This window comes from Microcebus murinus, chromosome 16 (genome assembly GCF_040939455.1).
Source record: "Microcebus murinus isolate Inina chromosome 16, M.murinus_Inina_mat1.0, whole genome shotgun sequence".
NCBI classification, from domain to species: domain Eukaryota; kingdom Metazoa; phylum Chordata; class Mammalia; order Primates; family Cheirogaleidae; genus Microcebus; species Microcebus murinus.
This window is the reverse complement of record NC_134119.1, coordinates 50,136,649-50,157,237: the sequence shown is the minus strand read 5'-3', so window position 1 is coordinate 50,157,237 and position 20,589 is coordinate 50,136,649. Positions and strand designations below refer to the sequence as shown.

The following is a 20,589-nucleotide window of genomic DNA, read 5'->3' as shown; positions in this document are numbered from 1 at the left end:
TAATATGACATCTAGACTTTATTATCAGAGCTAAAGTCTTTTCCATTGCTAAAAATAAAACAAAAAACGGCCACAGAATGTAAGTGTGACCACTTTTTTGTCCAGAGGTAGTTTTGGTTTCCTCATCTTAGTGATTACCTTCATGGAGCTTGCTTTGAAGTTTTAATTTCTTATTATTTTGTTCCCTGTGATTCTGTTTTTCTCATAGTAGACATGAGTCTTGTTTTTATATTTATGAGGAGGTAGGCCTTTTTGGAATAAGGTAGTGAGGCAGAGGCTGGATAGGCCTCTTACTCTTGCTGGGTCAGAAGGCCCACAGTCCCCAGGAGGGATGGGATGTACCTCAACTGCCTCCTCCTATTAGAGGAGGGGTGGGCCTTCCAGTGTGTGAAGGTGCCCAGAGAGTGCTGCCCTCGCCGTTGTGAACCCTCAGTGCTGGTGCAAATAGAGACTACTCCTCTGAGTGGAATTTTCTTCAGTGGCTCAAACCAACTCAGTAGTGGTCAGGAGCTGCTCACATATGTGGAACTGGGGCTTGCTTATTTATAGTTGATATGTATAGATAACTAAACATTTCTTATATTTGGGCAGATTTGAGAAAATGCAGTAAGAATTCCTTACTGAACTTCTAGGAGCTTACTAAAACACAAAAAGGCAAATTTTATGCAAATTATTTTTTCTTTTTTCTTTCTTGTTCAAATTCAGGTTAGTATCCTAGAAAATTAAACGAAAGGTAGTCTACAATTCCAAAGAAGAACATTAAAAATAAAAAGTTTTAGTTCTTGTAGACCCTTTACTTTAAGTTGGCATTTTTGTTTTATAAAATTTTCAATGAGTTTTTTTTTTTTTGGCTTCATATTTTGGTCCACTTATCTGGGTGAGTTTTTACGTATACTGTTGTCAGGTACCATAGAAAGAATACTGAGGCTACTGACATCCTGTCTGTGATTCCTGATCATAAATCCTGTGTATTAGAGGCTTTGGTTTAGAGTAGCACATGGGCTGACATAGCAAGGGTGAAGGCTGAACAAACTGATGAGGCATGCCTGTGAATCAGGGGAGTTTAATCTTTCTGGCTTAGATGGTTGTTCTGAATATGGGTAAACTTAGATGAAACATTTTATAATTATTAGACTTAACTGATTTAAAATTCTTTAGAATAGATTATTAAATACATTTATATTATATATTAAATACATGAAATTCATATACATTCTTACATTTTAAAGGTGATACATAGATCCCATAGTATGCATTATGTTCCGTATATAAAAACATTTAAATTACTAGGTATTTTCTATTAGGCTACTTTTGTGTGGCTTATATAAATTTTCCATTAAAGTTCATTTTTATAGAATTATACTGTTAATTAAAGCAACTTTAGTTAAACAGACTAGTCTATTATGTGTTAACACTACTGAACTGTAGTAAATGTTTACAATGTATATGATGCTGAATGCCTGTTAGCAGCATGAGGCAAAGTGTAGTGTTATTAAAACAAAAAACAAAACACTTTTGGGCCTGGTTCTGACATGAATTAAGTGACCATGGGAATTGCTTTTTGGGGGTTCAGACTGACCACCTATTTGGGTTATGTACCTTTTGCATGTTTATGTTTTCTTCCTTTCATCACACTTGATTGAAATAAGAGATTTTCATAGGATTGGTATTTCAAGACATTTTAGATCATGTTGTGGTTTAAATTCCTCTTGAAAAAGGTATATATGATAAATAAAATTTACATTGGAATAATTATTACATGGTGCTACATCACCCCAATGAAGAGAATAGATTAAAATTACACACTTGCATGACAAAGGCCTGTGAAGGAATTAATGTGATTTAAGTGTTTTGTAACTTCATTTCTTATTCCCTTAGTAGAGCAAATTCTTATTTTTTTCGCCTTCACTGGTAACAGCTTTTATGGGAGCCCACATCAGTCAAGTTGGATTTGAACTCAGCTGCCCTGTACTGCACTTAAAATGATGTAATATTCCAAGATGCCTGCTGCAGGTGGTGTATCATCGTACACACTAAGTGACATTTCTATCACAATCATTTTATGGAAGATGTGTGATAATCTGTTTTTACTGGTATTAATAAACACATACAATGAAGAAAACAGATAACAAATTTTAAGACCAAGGTAAGATACCTAATCAAGGCCATTTACTCAATCACATTCATCTCATAATAGAAACACATTCATATTCCAATGGTCAATGTAGATTTCAGTTGAAAAACAGGCCCTTCAATCAGGGGCTGTCCAGAGCGGCAACAGAGACACCGCACAGAAGGGGTGGTCCTGTTAGAGGTCATTTTCTCCTCTGGTTCATAACTTACTGAATTTTTATTGAAAAGTGTCAGCATCTGTACCTTCAAAAACAAAGAACAAATAGTACACATTAAAAGGGGTCTTTGTCTACTATTCTCATTGCCAATGAAATGTATTCAAGACTGTAGATACTAAACTAATTTCCAGTGTAAAAGGCAGGAAGAGTTTTGATTCTGTCCTTTTTTACTAAACAGTTTTACTATGACACTAGATGTAGTAAATTTTTAGGAAAAAATACCATTTAAAGTATCATTGTGAACCATTTAACTCTTTTGATTCAAGGACCAAGATATATATATATATATATATATATGCACACATACATACATACATATATATATATATAATGTGTGTGTGTATATATATATGTATATGTATATATCTAAGGGATACTGTAATCAGGTTATTTATACCAGCCACTTCATACTTCATCAGTTGCTTTTATAGAACATCAGCCCTCATGTTTCAGTGTCTTAATCTTGGGTGAGCAGCCAGGTGTCCTGCCCCCAGGTGTCCGCATGTTTGCATGGCGAGGAAAAGGCTTCACTTGCCCTTCAGGTCATAGATGCAGAATGCATGCTAGTCACAGTACCATGTGAATAGCCTGCAATTCATTCCCAGCAGACTCTTCAGCTGTGTTTTACCTTTAATGAAACTTACTGACTAATACTTCTGTTCCAAACCATTAAGTGATGTAACGCATGTAACATACTTAGGGCGCCTGTGCCTGGCAAGGACTACGTGGTTCGCTGTTGTGACAGTAACAGTCTAACAATAAAAATAATAAAATCGCCATCATTCTATTTTTATCCACAAGTATAAATTTTGCTTTGGCATGAAAAGTGGTCCCCTTGACTGCATTATGCATGTGGGACAGAATAAACCCAGAAGTGGCAGAATGCTAGATTTGTTTGTGTGGCACTTTAGGGAGCTGGGCAGTGTGGCTGAGGGCTGGTTGGGTTGCTCTGCTGGCTGTGCTCAAATGTTGTGGGATACATGGCCTCAAAAATGGCCTAGGCGTGATCTAAGTTGCACTATTCCTAAAGGACATGAAAAAGCTTAAGAGTAAATTTAAAACTCAACATAAAAAATCACTAAATTGAAAGATGTGGAAAAAAAATGACATAACAATGGCCCTGGTTCAAGAAGTGATCACTCTAGTCTGAAAGGCTTTTTTTTGGCAAGAATTAAGGGATTTCATCTGAAATTACAGCATGATGAATTTTGAGTGGGTGGCCAGCCAGGTAGGCCATATGTGATATATGCATTAGAAGTCAGCCATGGCATGAATACTTTCCTCTCTGTTGTGGAGGAGGAGAGACCCTTCAGAATGGCTGAATGGTGTATACAGAGTGGCATAAAATCAGCCTCAGCTGGGGGCCTGGGGTAGCAAGGATGGAAATTATGCAGTATTTCCCAACTTCAGGAGACAGCACCCTCTGAGACATTTGGAGGGTGACCAGATAGGCTGAGGCAAGTGTACTACACACCCTGCAGTGAACTGTCCCACTCCAGATGCCAGGAGTGATCTCATTACAGAGGAGCAGAGCTTCCTGAGGGCAGTTAGTGGAAAGGAGCTCTTGTTTGAAAGAGCTTAGGAGGAGCAATAGTTTGTCTGCCAAGAGTACAAAAATTCATTATGCTACGAATTTAACATGGGATTCCTTCATTTCCTAGAAATGTCAAAATAGCAACAATACATTCTAGCCTTAAGTCATTTGAACTTCCGTCATCCAAATGAGTTTGCCTATGTTGTCCATAGAGCCGTTCTAGTGATCTCCTTTGATTTCCTTCTGACTATCTTTCATACACCATATTTATGCCTGTTGGGGGGAAGTAGCTCTCTAGTATAAAAACTGAGGCATTCAGGAGAAGTGAAAAATTATCACAATATATAAAAGTTCAGATTGTAGCTGTTCTAAAACTGAAAGTACTCCATTGTGATAGAGTAGCATCTCAAGGGGGTGTACATGTTAGCAGTAGAGGTCCTGCATTGTTTTTCTGAGACAGATCTGAGAGCCACTGGGCTGCCAAGTCTTTAAATAGCCACATCTAAAACTGCTCCACCTGCTATAGATGGATTTCTCTCTCTCGGGGGCCATTCTTCAGAGTTCATCCAAAAGTTAAATGTCTTTTTCCAGTCATGCTGACTTTAGGTGTAGTTATATCTCAGTACTTTCTTTAGTATACATTATATCTATTATATCTGTATCTCCCAGCTGAAAATAACTCCATTATTTTTAAGTGGATGTTCCTGAAAATCATCAGGAAACCTAAGTGGAGTTTCATGATACAGAAGCAAAGTTTTATATGATAGAAGTCAGAGGGTGGTTCTGTGCACTACACGGAGTCCTGGGGCAGGAGCCAGGAGCCCAGACCCCCATCTGCCCCATTGCCTCCGAGGAGGGTCAGCCTACTTTTCCCATGGGTGGAAATGGCCTAGGTGATCCCCATGAGGCCCTTAGCTTTAGACATATCTGATTCCATGGTTTTGGTTGGAACAGTTCATGCAGAAGCATAGGAAGATTTAAAATGGGGTGCTCAGGGATTGGGGAGTAGGAAGCAGGCACGGCTGTTTTGAGAGGCTTACATAGTTGTAGATGTTAACAGCTGAATATACCTGGGGGAAGGAAGAAGAAAACTTGGTGTGGGACCTGAGCTGTCAGAAAAGAAGTTTGTGAGTCTGTGATTTCTTGGCCCTGAACTCCTTGCCCAAGATTTGTGCCCAGAGGTGTGTGAGAGTGGCCAGACCATAGGGCCAGGCAGAACAAACATCAGCTTGATGGTGAGTGGCTCTAATACCTGCTGATAGTCTGTCACAGAAATGTTTTTTAAAAATGAACAGTGTTAATTAGCATCTAGTTCAGAAACAGACAAACTTTCTTGTGGATGTATATAAAATTAAAATGATTAGAAAATGCCCTTGAGAAGGTTCTTGCCCAGAGCATGAAGTGAGTATGTGATGTACCTGCCATGGCAAGGCTGAGCTGTGGTTTTGTCCACCCTTTCAGTCCTGGTGTGGGTACGGGTATGAATGAGTATTTCCGAGTGAGAAGAAAGTCCTTAGTTCATTTAATCCAGTTGAATAAGAACAAGCTCTTGGTGAGTGAGTGGTAACTGATGTCAGTTTTAGGTATGGGCCTGAGCTGTGCCCAGAAGGCTGGTCTAAAGCAGAGGCTTCCCTTCCCTGGGGAGAACACCGCTCTGATAGCAGAAGGTGAAAAATAAGATTGTTCTGACTTTGGAAGTTTGCTTCATTTTTTCCAACATAACGCACTTGATTTGATTTCTAACATAACACACTTCTCAAACATCTGTCCTCTTTAAATTGTTAATTCATTTTAAAGATTCTCCTGGTCAGGCTTTTGTACACAGACTTAGATTATAAAGCTAAATTATAGTTTTTTGCTGGAGAAACCCACTATCTTATTAGAAAAGGTTTCTCAAAATGCTCTCAGAGCTATTACTGGCTTCTTTATTAACTTGTAAAGTTTTTGGTTTTTTTTTTTTTTTTTTAAAGAAATATACTGACTCATATATTTTAGGATTTGGGATCAATGAAATTGATTTTGACCCCTTTAGATACTGTTGTGTTTTTTTTTTTTTTTTTGACTAGTCAAGTACAGCAGAGAAGGGAGAAGATACTGTTCTTATTGCTTTACCCAGAATAATAGAAATGAGCACTAACTTACCTGCCAGTGATGTAAAATTGACTATCCTTAGCAGGTAGAAAATTGTGAGTCTCTTATTCATCTCATTCTTTGTACTGGAAGGGTAAGAGGTATTTTCACCAGCAAGGGCATCCCTCCAACAACGCGATAGGCCTCATCTTATTAGATACCTCTGTAACTACATGGTTACACGTTAGATCCACATTTAAAATTTTTTCTAGTCTACTTATAGTTGTTGGGCTTTTTGCATATAATTCTTTGCCAGTATTTTGAAGCATGCTAACTAGACATATTGTGTTGTCAAGAAATGACTGATGTGGGGACAGGGGTCTTGGCCCAGCTGAAGGAAGTGGGGGTGGAGGACTGTAGGCAGTTTTGTCATTGTTTTGAAGTCCTCCACAGACCATGCATAGCCCTTTGCCTGCAGCTGGTCAGACCAAGCCTCTCCCAAATGCACTCCCTATGGGATGGCCACTGCTCAGGGCACAGCTAGGGCAAAGCTGGGTTGATAGGACATTTTAAAGACTCATTTTACTTCTGATAAAGGCATGGCCTGACTGCAGCCACAGCCACCACTTGATTCTCTTGGCTGCCTTCTTGGGGCTGTTGGATGACACAGAAGCCCACGTAGGTTAGAAGATGACTGTGAAGCACAATGATGTTCTGTGAACTGGAGATTTTTTATGTTCTCAATGACTCATGCCTTGCCCTAACCTTAGAATTTAGGGGCAGCTAGGAAGGTTCTAGTCTATGTAATCTAGAAGGGTCATTTTAATAAAAAATTATTATGAATTATAGTATTTTAGATGATGAGCAACTTATTTTAAAGTTACTTTAATTCCACTTTAATATTTCACTGTGATGTTAACTTGGAAGACCTGTTTGAGATTAGTCTTTTAAATTCATTTTAAACTCATTAAATCTGCTGAGAACAGGGTTCTTACAATTTGTAAATCCAAAACACTGTGTGAAAGTACTTCTAGTTATCAATTTCTTCCTTTACAAAAGCATAACTTAAACATGAAAATAATGTTGGTTTATAGAAATATTTGTTGTTCAAGGTCTGTAATTGTATTTCAAAAATGATGTAGCATTCAAGTTGTGAAGGGATTTGTTTTGTCAAAAACTTAAAAACTTAATGTGTATAACACCACTCTGAAGGGTAGGGGACTGCTTTGCAGTCACGGCAGGTGGCACTTGACTGCGGTTCACATAAATCACCCTGAACAGCCATGTGGCTTTTAGCAGTTGGTTGGAATGTATGCCCTAGGCTACATTATGTTTGGTAACAGCATCTTGAAAAGTCCCTGCTCTATGTCAAGGAGACTACTTTCCCCGCCCCGAAGGAATGTATTTCTAAGGCAAATAGGCAACTCCATACTATCTCATATTGAGTAGAGAGTGGAGAAAGTATTTTCAGACTCAAGAAAACTTTCAAAAGTCAGGAACTAAGCTACTCGGAAATCGGTGCCACAAGCGTGGCCATGGTGGACGTGGGAAGCGACGGGAAATTCTTGACAGTCTATGTCCATTCAGTCACTGCACTTTTCTCTTTCCAAATGCACCCTGTTGGACATGGAATAGATCATAGATGTCTAGACTGAGATCTGGGACTGTGTTGGGACCGCACAGGTGAACGTGCCACGTCCACAAATGGCGTCTCCGAGTGAGTCACGTCACCTGGGGTGTGGAGGTGGTGCCTGCCGCTGGAGTAAGGCTCGTTGTGTGATGCCTGTGTACTTTGCTCTTCTTGCGGGGTTTGCTGATTGGAGAGCATTGGATCCTTCTCGACTGTGGCTAGTTTTTTGTCCAGTCACTGGGAAGGGGTGTGGTGGGGTAAACGTCGGAACCTTCTGCAATCTGTGTCATGGACTGTAATGTTGTAAGGTCTGTATTCTGTATGTGGATCTCAGACCCCAATCAGGAAACGAGCCTCATGTGTGTCCTAACATTTATATTTCCATTCAAAATATGTATTTCAGTGTTTATTTCTTCAAAACAGACTTTGTTAATTTAGTAAATATCTCCAAGTGGAAACGTGCTAACTTTTTCTGTAAATCTTAAATAAAAGGTGCTGTTCCTTCCTCTGATCCAGGACTGGTTTGTGTTTTCTGTCTTTCTCTCCATGCATTTTTTTCTCTTTTTTAGCTTTTAAATTTGTTACAGCCATGTGAAGGAAAGAGCATGGGGTGGTGGTAGCGCATGGGGCTCTCTTTCCTTGAGCCCAAGTGGAGGCCCCTTTCCATGGGTCATGGTTCCTCCATCAGTCAGATGGCTCAGCCTCGGGCGGCCATGTGGGCAACTGTGAGTGGGGCCCCAGCCAGACAGGGAGGCCGTTGCTTCCCAATGCCCCAGGCTCCCCCAACGCCCACCTCAGAAGCACTTAGCCCCCTCCTGTGACCCTGTATCTGATGGACATGTTAGATTTGGGGTTCGAACTCAGATAATTCAAGTGGCCTCTTTGCGGATGTTAACGTCACAGCGCAGGAGGTGAGCCAGTCTTGAGGGTGGGCTGCAGCCCCTACAGGCCCCCAGCTAGCCTCACAGTGACAGAGCCTCACCGTGGGGCAATGCACTGATTTAGTGTTTTTCATGCTACTATTTCCATCTTCCTTGACAAGGTGAGGAAATTGAGTTTAAAAGGCAACTTTTTCTTCAGGCTGTGCTATTACCAGATGTGTCTAGTGAGGTTAGAAGAGCAGCCCATTTGCCAGTCAGGGCCAGAAGTCAGCCAACTTTAATGCTAATTTAAAGTCAACAAAAACTTCTGTGTTTATTTTTAATTTTTTTTCTTCCAGTGCTCCCTGTGATTTCAGTGAGCTAAATCTGGGAAAAGCTCATTGATAAGGCTACAGGATTGATCAGAATCCCTGGTGGGTTCATTCTTGTTTTTTAACGTGGCCGTATTTCAACTTCTGGCTTTGTGTTCATCCACAAAGAGCAAGCCTATAATGTAATTACTTGTTGTGAGTACTGAGGTGTACAGGAAATTGAGTTCTGTTTCATCTCTAAAATAGAATTTTGACACTTACTTACCTAACATCAAATAAAAACCAAATTTTTTTTAACACCTGAATTTGATAGACAAGAAGGTTTTCTGTTTTATTAATTTGAACACTTACTGCTTGTCAAGCAAGGATGAGATGCTGTGTACAAGGGCAAGGCTTGGGCCTGGTCTTAATCATCTCTATTAAATGAAGGACAGACGGATGAAATACAACCTGAAAATTATTCTGTTTACTCAGAAATTCCACTTCTTTCTCCAGGGCTTTTTACTTAGACTCAAATGTTAGCAAAGTAGGCATTATGTTACTTTCCCTTTTCCTGCCTTACTTGCTCTGCTGGGCAGGTGTGAATGAAATAAGAATCTCAGGGAAGACATGACAATGGAAGGAAGAAGAGCAGCAGGGCCAGTTGCCTTCAGGTGTGAGTGAAGACCCCTAGCCTCTGGGTCAGTACGCCAGCGGGAGCACACTCTTCTGGAAAGGCTGGTGGTCTCTACCTAGGCAACAGCGGGACAGCGCAGTCACCTGATGAGACCTTAACATTTGACAATTCATGTTGGTTCCTTTAAAAATTCATTAGGCACTAACGTGTTTTTCTTACCTAAAAATAGTAGGAAGTTGGGTAAGAAAGGTCAAGATTCTCTGTCCCAGTGCCCGTCTTAGTTCACCTATTAGAGCAAATCAGATTTTCATGACTTATTTCATTTTTAAGGAATATGCCTCATATATACATATGTATGCTAAATATTGAGTAGGATAAAGTTCGTTTTTGAATATTCTATACAGCTCAATTGACAAGTTGTATTATCACAAAAACCAATTGATGATGGGAGTCACTGACAGTGATGGGTGTTGAGAAAGACTCTAAGAGATGAGGCCAGGTGGGGCGAGTCTCTGAAGGGGGCAGCCACTCACTGTTTTCTGCGACTAGTGAACTGTCGTCCACCTTCCTTCATCTCCAGGTCTCAGACAGCCTGGGAGACGAGCCTTCAGAGTCACCATATGAAAGTGCAGATGAAACACAGACTGAAGTATCCGTCTCATCTAAAAAGTCTGAGCGAGGAGTGACCGCCAAAAAGGAGTACGTGTGTCAGGTGAGGGGAAGGTAGCATCTGCTCTATCCATTATGGCACCTGTCGAGGGCTTTGGGTACAGCAGAGCCAGGCTGCAGCATCTTCTCTCCTCCCTCCAGACCCTTTCCCACCTGTCCTCTCTCACTGATCTGTTTTGAAAGAGCTAAGTCACTAGCAGAGTCCTGGGATTAAGTTGCCTCAGCTAACATCCTTTGTTCATGTGCAGGATGTGTGTTTCATATACATGTCACATATAACATCTAAAGGTCATATGTTAGAAGAGGTGGGGGTGCTAGGCTGATATTCTGGTCTCACTGTTAACACCACACTGGGTGTTAACAGCCACATGCTGTGGCTGAGGTGAATGTCAGCTGACCTGTGCCCAGGGGGCAGGAGTGCACACGGTGATGAGGGCCCAAGTTGGTATCCTGCTGGCACCGTGCCCTTGGATAGGTCATCTGACTTCTCTGCCTTATCCCCTGCCCCATCCATAAGGTGGAAATAAAGTCAGACCTTCTGTGCAGAGCTGGTGATATGTGAGAAATGCTAGCACTGTGCCTCACCTGCAGCCAGCTCAGTACCTATCACCTGCTCTAGGATGACTGATTTTTGATGAAAATGTGCTGTGGGTTTTCTTGATTTCCAAATCTGAGTTGAAACATATTGAATGTACCCTGCAGGGTTTTGATCCTGTTGTTTCCTTCACCATTGTTGAGGAACTGACTCTTTTCTGTAACATGATCTGGTTTTGATCTGATACTGTATTTATTATGGGTTCTGCTCAAACTAGGCATTTCACTAGATACCTGTGGTTATATTTCTTTGAGTAGCAAAACAGAATTTTCTGCCATTGGAGACAAACTGTCCCTTTGTGGTAAGGAAGAGTGCAGAAGGGACTCATGCTGGATTGGCTCATGTGGCCCCTTTCTGTCCCCACAGCTATGTGAGAAGACAGGCAGCCTCTTGTTGTGTGAAGGCCCCTGCTGTGGAGCTTTCCACCTCTCCTGCCTTGGACTTTCCCGGAGACCAGAAGGGAGGTTCACCTGTAGCGAGTGCACCTCAGGCAAGTTCTGTTGCTTCTAAGGCTTGTTTCCGAGGGTGGGCAGTTCTGCAGCTCAACTGGCCGCCTTTTCCTCCATGCTTCTCACTAGTCTTGTCCTGAGACACTAGCAGAGAGCAGGCTTCCTCCCCCACACTACCTAACCTGTCCTTCAGGGGAGTCTGCAGTCTGCACCTGGCAGGTGTGACCACCTCTTAGAGGGCCCCTTAGTTTGCTCTCTGATTTCAGCTGTGTGTTCCCCTGGGTACATCCCCATCAGATGGTAGGCCTTACTACTTCAATGAGAGGACCAGTTTGGTATACAGTGACTGACTGAGGGAGGGGATATCAGGTTGTAGGCTTTGCCACACCCTTCCTATGGACTGGCCTGAGCCTTGTTCTGTCTGTGAGGTGGCCATTGCAGGCACTGCAGCTCTATACAGCCTGGCATTGCTAGTGCAGGTAACCTGGATGGTCACAGAATGCTGAAGTTCATAGGTGTGTGAAACTCTTTATGAAGACATGGTGTCTATCTGAGCTTCAGTTCAGCAGAAGGAACAGCTCCAAGCTCACCCTGAGTGGTCAGAACTTTAGTTCTGTTGCTGCATTACTGTATCAAGATTCACTGTACACGGTCTAGGGCCATGGAGGGCAGATGGGCTGCACAATTGTGGCCCTGTCTATTTGCCAGGCCTGAGGGCTCTCCTGGCTCTTGTCAGAAAACATCCTGGATTAGGGAGACTCTTGGAGAGGCCCTGAGCAAGGCAGCTCGGCAGCAGCTCCTCACCTCTGAAGGTGTCTGCCTATGATTATGAATGATTCTGCACCATGCTTTCAAGGAGGAAAAGCCTTTCTTCAGAGGAGCCCCTTCCCTTGAACTTTTTGCCTGCTAGAGTGAGCCTCCCCAGCTAGGCTGCCTAGTACAACTGTACTGTATTTCAGGTGAAGCTGGAGCTCACATCACAGCAAGGTAATCCTTGATGGCTGGATGTTTTTTTCTGAAGAATGCTTGGACCTAGTCAGCAGGGTTGGAAATACAGCCAGATGTTTTAGCAACATGGGCTGTGTCTGCAAAAGAGCTGCTTGATTTAGTGGCTTAGAACTACAATTTAATTCTTATTGATTTACTTCTCTCTCCACCCCTTTAACCATTTGTTAGGGATTCACTCGTGTTTCGTGTGTAAGGAGAGCAAAACAGATGTTAAACGCTGTGTCGTAACTCAGTGTGGGAAATTTTACCACGAGGCGTGTGTGAGGAAATTCCCTCTGACGGTGTTTGAGAGCCGAGGCTTCCGCTGCCCCCTGCACAGCTGTGTGAGCTGCCATGCTTCAAACCCTGCAAACCCAAGGCCATCGAAAGGTACAACTGTGCCTGCACTGTCCCATAGGTGCTTTGAAAGGTGGGCATGGCATGGCAGTTTTGGGGTTTGTCACCAAAGATCATTAATCTAGTTACTGACTTGGTGCAGGTTGGGTTAGGGTTTCCTTTGACAAAGGACCTGCCCCTTATTCTCCTTTCCCTCCTAAATATCATTTTTAATTTTAGGAATGGGGCAACCTCGGAACCATTTTGATAGATTATTTTCTCTGTTTTTAATGGCCCTTCATATGTAAGAAAAACATTTTTAGATCGAATGACATTTGCATTATTTAACATTAGGTGTGTGGGATTGAGGGTTGTAGGTTGTTTGACTCCAGCGGTTTTCCACCAGAAGTAGTTTTGCCCACAGGGGGAATTTGGCAATGTTGGGGGATATTTTGGTGACATGCACCTGGCATCTAGTAGATAGAGGCCAGGTATGCTGCTAAACATCATATAGTGCATGGGGCAGCCGCCCAAGTGCCCCAGATGCCAGCTGTGCCAGGCTGAGAAATGCTGGTTGACTTTATTTTAGAATATGGCATTTCGGATGGTTGGCCATGTTCTCAAATATAGTTTTGAAGCACCTTTGTGTAGATGAAAGGTATTTTTATCAAATACAAAGGTATTTTTATCAAAGTTTCTTTCAGAATTAGCTTCTCAAATTTACAGAGGCCTAGTAATCTTAGCTGCTGTAATGGAGTGGGCAACGTTTAGGGTCTTCAGGGTGCATTTCTTTGCCTCAGGTAAAATGATGCGGTGTGTCCGCTGCCCTGTTGCCTATCATGGAGGAGACGCTTGTCTGGCAGCAGGATGCTCAGTGATTGCTTCCAACAGCATCATCTGCACGGGCCACTTCACTGCTCGGAAGGGGAAGAGGCACCATGCCCACGTCAATGTGAGCTGGTGCTTTGTGTGCTCCAAAGGTGAGGGGCCTGGGGGGTGCTCCAAAGGTGAGGGGCCTAGGGGGTGTCTGCCGGCTTCTCAGCACAGGCAGCTCTTACTGATGCTCCTAGAAACCATGCGTTCAGGGCAAGCTTCAGTCCTATTTATGTTGTGTTTCTTGATGTTCATAATGTTTTCTTTGTCTTCACATTTAGTAGTGTAGCATGTTATTTCCAAATTTACCATGATCATTTCACAGATTTATGGGAAATTATTTGTGTTAAAAATAACATTAGCTTTTGTCTTAATGTTGTTTTTTTTTTTTTTTTTTTTTGAGACAGAGTCTCGTTTTGTTGCCCAGGCTAGAGTGAGTGCCGTGGCGTCAGCCTAGCTCACAGCAACCTCAATCTCCTGGGCTCAAGTGATCCTACTGCTTCAGCCTCCCAAGTAGCTGGGACTACAGGCATGCGCCACCATGCCCAGCTAATTTTTTTCTATATATATTAGTTGGCCAATTAATTTCTTTCTATTTATAATAGAGACGGGGTCTCACTCTTGCTCAGGCTGGTTTCGAACTCCTGACCTCGAGCAATCTGCCCGCCTCGGCCTCCCAGAATGCTAGGATTACAGCCGTGAGCCACCTCGCCCGGCCTAATTTTTTTTTTTTTTTTTTTTAGACAGAGTCTCTGTTGCCCAGGCTAGATTGCCATGGCGTCAACCTAGCTCACAACAACCTCAAACTCCTGGGCTCAAACGATCCTCCTGCCTCAGCCTCCCAAGTAGCTGGGACTACAGGCACATGCTACCATGCCGGCTAATTTTTCTATGTATTTTTAGTTGTCCAATTTAATTTCTTTCTATTTTTAAGTAGAGATGGAGTATTGCTTTTGCTCAGGCTAGTTTCGAACTCCTGACTTTGAGTGATCCACCTGCCTCGGGAGTACTAGGATTACAGGCATGAGCCATTGCGCCCAGCCTGTCTTGCTGTTTTTTTTTTTTTTAGACAGAGTCTCGCTTTGTTGCCCAGGCTAGAGTGAGTGCTGTGGCATCAGCCTAGCTTACAGCAACCTCAAACTCCTGGGATCAAGCCATCCTTCTGTCTCAGCCTCCCGAGTAGCTGGGACTACAGGCATGTGCCACCATGCCCGGCTAATTTTTTCTATATATATATTAGTTTGCCAATTAATTTGTTTCTATTTATAGTAGAGACAGGGTCTCGCTCTTGCTCAGGCTGGTTTCGAACTCCTGACCTCGAGCAATCCACCTACCTCGGCCTCCCAGAGTGCTAGGATTACAGGTGTGAGCCACCATGCCCGGCCTGTCTTACTGTTTTTAAACTAATGTTTAAGAGTTGAATATGTAATAGCTATGGATTATGAAGAGCCATGCCTGGGTTGAGCTGCATTTGACAGGCTAAGCCCACCTTGCCTCCTTTTGCAGGGGGGAGCCTCCTGTGCTGTGAGTCCTGCCCAGCAGCCTTCCACCCGGACTGCCTGAACATTGAGATGCCTGACGGCAGCTGGTTCTGCAATGACTGCAAGGCTGGGAAGAAACTGCACTTCCAAGATATTATTTGGGTTAAACTTGGGAACTACAGGTGTGAGAAATAGAATCATATGCTTTTATGTCTTTCCTTATTGATATGTGTTCGTTTCACTTTACAGTACTTAACGTATTGAAATTATTGTCGCTCTCTCTGAAGAGTCCGTGAATCCTGTTTTTAATATTTATAATAGATGGTGGCCGGCAGAAGTTTGCCATCCCAAAAATGTTCCCCCAAATATTCAGAAAATGAAGCACGAGATTGGAGAATTCCCTGTGTTTTTCTTTGGGTCTAAAGATTATTACTGGACGCATCAGGCTCGAGTGTTCCCGTACATGGAAGGGGACCGCGGCAGCCGCTACCAGGGGGTCAGAGGGATCGGAAGAGTCTTCAAAAATGGTACGGAGATTTCTAGATAGAGAGTGGAACAGCACTCTCATGCATTTTGTTAATCCTGATCTCTGCTTTTTGAATTTGTTCTTTGTAGAAAATCCTGGACTAAGCATTCTATCTGTAACTTTTAAATTAGAAAAAAGTAAGTTTGCAGACTGATTTATTTGTTGAGGTATAGAATAAGATATATTATTAACTTTTGTATCATTAGCTCATGATTAATTTCATTAAAATGCAATAAAGCTATTTTTAAGAAATTACTGTTAGTACTAATTTACAGAAGATTTTCATAGCTTCCTTTTATGTAAGATGCAGATCTGGAGGAAAGTTTCCTGTTGTCTAGACGGTGTGCACCCAGCTCTCTGTGGTTCCCTTTACCTTCCAGTAGACATAGCTGGGCATCAGGGCCTCATGAGATGTCAGGGTGAGTGGGTGGACAGAATGCTCTGCCTCTGATCCCATAGCCAGCGTAGGAAACAGAGGAGCCACTGTGGCATATGGCTGGCCAAAAACCTGGCATGGAGGAGACAGAAGAGGATGTGGCCATCTCACTGAAGGAATTGGTATACTGGAGCAAGAGCAAGTGAAGTCAGTAGGGAAAGCTCAGGTGCTGCGTCATAGCTATATTGATGATCGCGCATGTGCGGTGGCAGGTGGAGTGTACAAGCTTTGTAAGCTATGTCAGTTCCACCGTGCCAGGGGCTTTGCAGGCTGTGTGGAGCAGTAGGAGCCTGTTCTCTGTCATATCCTCAGCACACAGCAGGCACTCAAGTCTGAATAAGAATAAGCGGGCATTAAAAAGATTTTTAGAGTGTGGTGGCTCATAACTATAATCCTAGTGCCTTCGGGGGCTGAGGCTAGAGGATTGATCACCTGAGGCCTAGGAATTCAAGGTTATAGTCAGCTGGTAAGTAGTGGGTGGGATCTCCTGACTCTGGATGCAGGTATTCCATAAGAGGCGACACCTTAGTGAATGCCAGCAGCCACTGACACAGGCAGACCACAGGGCACAGCTGGCGTTGACACAGATGTTGAAGGTGGAGCTATTCTTTCCGGGCAAGATACTGGTTATTTGTGTTTTCTTTGTTCCTTGAGTTTGTTTCACCTCTCAGAACCCCTTTTCTCTTTGAGAGAAACAAAGTTGCATTTTCATTTTCTGTTTTAGGACAGTGAGTCCCAAATATTGATCGGAGTGCCCAACAGAAACCTGCCTGGGGCCTTCTTGTACTGAGCGGATACAAAGCAGCACCCAGGGTTCTGCAGTTACCAGGGCGTTCTTTGAGCACTCTTGCTGTTTAAAACATTTTGCAGCATTGATAACACCTGCCCTTTTTATGGTTTTCTCTAACCTCTAGTTTTATGGGAACTAGAAAGTATACTCACCAGTGGAAGTTTAGAGTAAATCATTAAAATATAGAGCTTAAAAGGTAGATGTATTTATTTACTAAAATCTTTACTTGCATTTCATTGACTTTTTAGCTCTGCAAGAAGCTGAAGCTCGTTTTCGTGAAATTAAACTTCAAAGGGAAGCCCGAGAAACACAGGAGAGTGAGCGCAAGCCCCCACCGTACAAGCACATAAAGGTGATCTGTCAGAGCTGTGTGTATGGAGTCTTCACTAAGGGGCTGTGAGTGGTTCTCAGGCATGGCTGTGTATGTGTGTGTGTGTGTGTGTGTGTGTGTGTGTGTGTAGTCTTCACTAAGGAGCTCTGAGTGGTTCTCAGGCGTGCAGACTCATTGTGTGTAGGCTGTGGCTGATGAGAGGGCTGTCATGAGCTAGTGTCTGTTGTGCCCAGTGTGGATGGATGGCTGCACAGGAAGTTGTAGGCAAATAGCTGATGCTGTCACCACTGAGTATGTGTCCCTTTTACACAAGAGTGACTGCATGCAGGGTTGTGTTGGGGGGTGGGTCTTGTGAAGCTCACCTTCGTGACCAGAGAAGGATTGAATTAATGATAGTCCTGCTTGACTATCTAGAGCAGGTGGAGCTCAGGGACCAGCCCACCACCTAGACCATGCTGTCACCATGTGCTGGAGTTAAGCTCAGACAAAAGTGGGTCTGTGGGGGCCAGTTTCAGCCACAGTGTGGCTCAGTCTCTGGGGCCCTGAGATAGCGCAATCTTCCTGCCTCAAAGGTGTGAGATGACCCTTCTATCCTTTGTTTACTGCAATGAGTCCCACAGGAAGCCTGTGCCCAACGACCCTAGGTGTGGGGGATGATAGCCAGGGTCCAGTTTTATAAGAGCTTCGTATCCTCCAAGCAGTCTGCCCTCGGGGGCATGTGCTGCTGAGTCCCGTCATCCAGAGCCTCATGGCCTGGTGACACAAGGGTGTCAGTGGGTCACGTGCTCCATCTTTGCTTCTAACATCTGGGCTGTGTCAATATCTTTGTGCATAAAGAAAGCATTCTCTTTATTCATCTGTATATAATATTTTCTTTGAGTTGACTTCCCAGAAGCAGAAGTACAGGATCAGAGGGCATGAAAGTTTTAGATTCTTGGGGAATATTTGTAGATATTCTGCGAAGTGTTGTACAGTTTGTCACACCACAGCAGCTCAAAGGTGTCTTCCACTATATCTTCCCTAAAATTATCCATTCCCACTTTAGTTTCTTCTCAGTTCTCTCTGCTACTTTTATCCTTTGGTTGCTCCTTCAATGTTAGTAAACTGCAAGGTCATGAGGCAGGAACTGTGCCTTCTTCCCACCACCACCTCCCTGGGTGCCCTCTCATGTGGCCATAGATGCCTGGTGAGGGTTAGAACGAAGCTGTACAAGGGAGTGGTCAGGCATTTCCTGGATACCCTGCACTGTGCTAAGCTGTCAGCTTTCTTTCTTGCTTTCTTGCTGTCTTGCTGTCTTGCTTGTTGTCTTGCTTGCTGTCTTTCTTTCTGTCTTTATTTTTTATTTTATTTTTTTTTGAGACAGAGTCTCACTTTGTTGTCCAGGCTAGAGTGAGTGCCATGGCGTCAGCCTAGCTCACAGCAACCTCAAACTCCTGGGCTCAAGCGATCCTCCTGCCTCAGCCTCCCGAGTAGCTGGGACTACAGGCATGCGCCACCATGCCCGGCTAATTTTTTTTATATATATATCAGTTCGCCAATTAATTTCTTTCTATTTATAGTAGAGACGGGGTCTCGCTCTTGCTCAGGCTGGTTTTGAACTCCTGACCTTGAGCAATCCGCCCGCCTTGGCCTCCCAGAGTGCTAGGATTACAGGCGTGAGCTACCGTGCCTGGCCTTCTTTCTTTTTTTTAATTAAATTTTGACCCATAGTCTTCATTATCAGGGCAAATAAAGTTTTGCTGTCCCATTCTGTTACAAATATAATTTTGATCCAACTGTCTTTTTCACTCTGTTGCCCAGGCTGAAGTGCAGTGGCATTATCACAGTTCATTGCGGCCTCCAACTCCTGGGCTCAGGGGATCCTCCCACCTCAGCCTCTGAGTAGCTGGGACTACAGGCACATGCCACCATAACTGGCTAATTTTTTAGTTTTTTTGTACAGATAGGGGTCTCACTATGTTGCCCAAGCTGGTCTCAAACTCCTGGGTTCAAGTGATCCTCCCATCTTCCTCTCCCAAAGTGCTGGGATTACAGGTGTGAACCAGTGCCCAGCCCAGTTCTCTTTCATAAAATGTGGAACACAAACACTAAGATAAAATAATGTGGGTGGGCAGGGATATTGGGATGGGGCTCCCAGGTCATATGTCTATCTCCTGTGCTAAGAGGGTAGAGACGAGCTCCTGCCAGGGTCAGGGTGAGGGACTGTTCTGATGCATGTGACCTGAAGCTTAAGACCACCAGGAGGCTGAGTGGGGAGGGGCAGTAGTGGTTGTGCAGGAGAATCCAGAAGGCTCTTCATGTATTGTGGCCAAGACAGCTTACTTTTTCCCTGCAGGTGAATAAACCTTATGGGAAAGTCCAAATCTACACAGCTGATATTTCTGAAATCCCGAAATGCAACTGTAAGCCCACAGATGAGAATCCTTGTGGCTTTGATTCAGAGTGTTTGAACAGGATGCTTATGTTCGAGTGCCACCCGCAGGTGTGTCCTGCAGGAGAGTACTGCCAAAACCAGTGTTTTACCAAGCGCCAGTACCCAGAGACCAAGATCATCAAGACTGATGGCAAAGGGTGGGGCCTGGTCGCCAAGAGGGACATCAGAAAGGTGTGTGGTGTCCCTTTCCTGCTTCTAAGGAATTATGGTTCACTGGCTTCCTATTTACTTATTGTTTTTGCATTCATGTGAGAGTGGTATTTTTAAAATTTTTTTTAATTGAATTATTACAGTTGAATATTTTTAAATGTTACATGAAAAAGATTATCCATGAGCATTAAAACTCATAAATTCTCATAAATTACATGCCTTAAGTCAGAATTTTGATGATTGCTTTTATGAAATGAAAGATTTGGGAAGTTGACCCACTTTCCTTTGGACTAGCAGCCAGACGCTCGGGAGCTTTCACTAGGCAGATGCAAGGAGATGACTCGTATTAGGGGTAGTCCTGGCGTAGTCTAGGACAAAGTCATTAGTAAACTCCAGAGACCACTGATGTCCTGTTCCTGCTCTCAGACTGAATTACCAAGTGCGCCTGGTACATAAAGAGAGGGCTGGACTTGCTCATCTTGTTGCCACCTTGCCCCAGGGATGGGTGGTCTCAGACCCCTAGGGTCATCCCCACAGCAGATCCAGCATGACCCAGAGAGAATGTAGCCTTGGTGCCAGTCCTAGCAGCAGTAGAAAAGACTGCTTAGAAGCACCTCCCAGTGCTCTTGTTCCTCTGCCTGCCTTGATTGCTGATTTATCCAGACTCTTGCTACAGAGCCTGTCAGAGTCTTTGTGACCATTTTCTCTGTTGGGGGAATGAACAGGTAAAGGTGAGCTGTGTGGAAGCCTGGTCGTCAAACAGTGCTCCTGAGAGACAAGATATTACAGGAAGAAGGGTTGGAATATTGCTACTTCAAGAATACTTAAATATTTCCATGACAACTTTTCTTTATAGAATATGTATAAGATCTTTTGAATATAATTTATAAAGGCTTTGTAAGACCCCACCCAAGGTGTTCTTTGGTGCCCTGTCCTAATTGGTCATGCTCAGTCTGGAGCCCTGACGCTCAGAAATGATCAATGTGCTCTTTGTTGTCACTGTGTTCTTCTAACTTCCAGGGAGAATTTGTTAATGAGTATGTTGGGGAGGTGATTGATGAAGAGGAATGCATGGCAAGAATCAAGTATGCACATGAGAACGACATTACCCACTTCTACATGCTTACTATAGACAAGGT

The 20,589-nt window shown here is 43.3% G+C and overlaps 1 protein-coding gene across 4 annotated transcripts in view; it reads left to right on the top strand.

The window, feature by feature from the left end:
* NSD2 (nuclear receptor binding SET domain protein 2) overlaps positions 1-20,589 on the top strand; it is a 102,893-nt gene that overhangs the window by 58,071 nt on the left and 24,233 nt on the right. For 3 of the 4 annotated variants that reach the window (XM_012737429.3, XM_012737431.3, XM_075992893.1), the window contains exons 10-18: positions 9,974-10,105; positions 11,024-11,147; positions 12,283-12,483; positions 13,230-13,409; positions 14,809-14,965; positions 15,105-15,310; positions 16,784-16,887; positions 19,202-19,471; positions 20,471-20,587. In XM_012737429.3, coding sequence (XP_012592883.1) covers positions 9,974-10,105; positions 11,024-11,147; positions 12,283-12,483; positions 13,230-13,409; positions 14,809-14,965; positions 15,105-15,310; positions 16,784-16,887; positions 19,202-19,471; positions 20,471-20,587 — 1,491 coding nt within the window. Of the gene's footprint in view, positions 1-1,918; positions 8,097-9,973; positions 10,106-11,023; positions 11,148-12,282; positions 12,484-13,229; positions 13,410-14,808; positions 14,966-15,104; positions 15,311-16,783; positions 16,888-19,201; positions 19,472-20,470; positions 20,588-20,589 lie in introns of those variants that run through there. The other variant, XM_012737434.3, reaches the window with a different exon arrangement.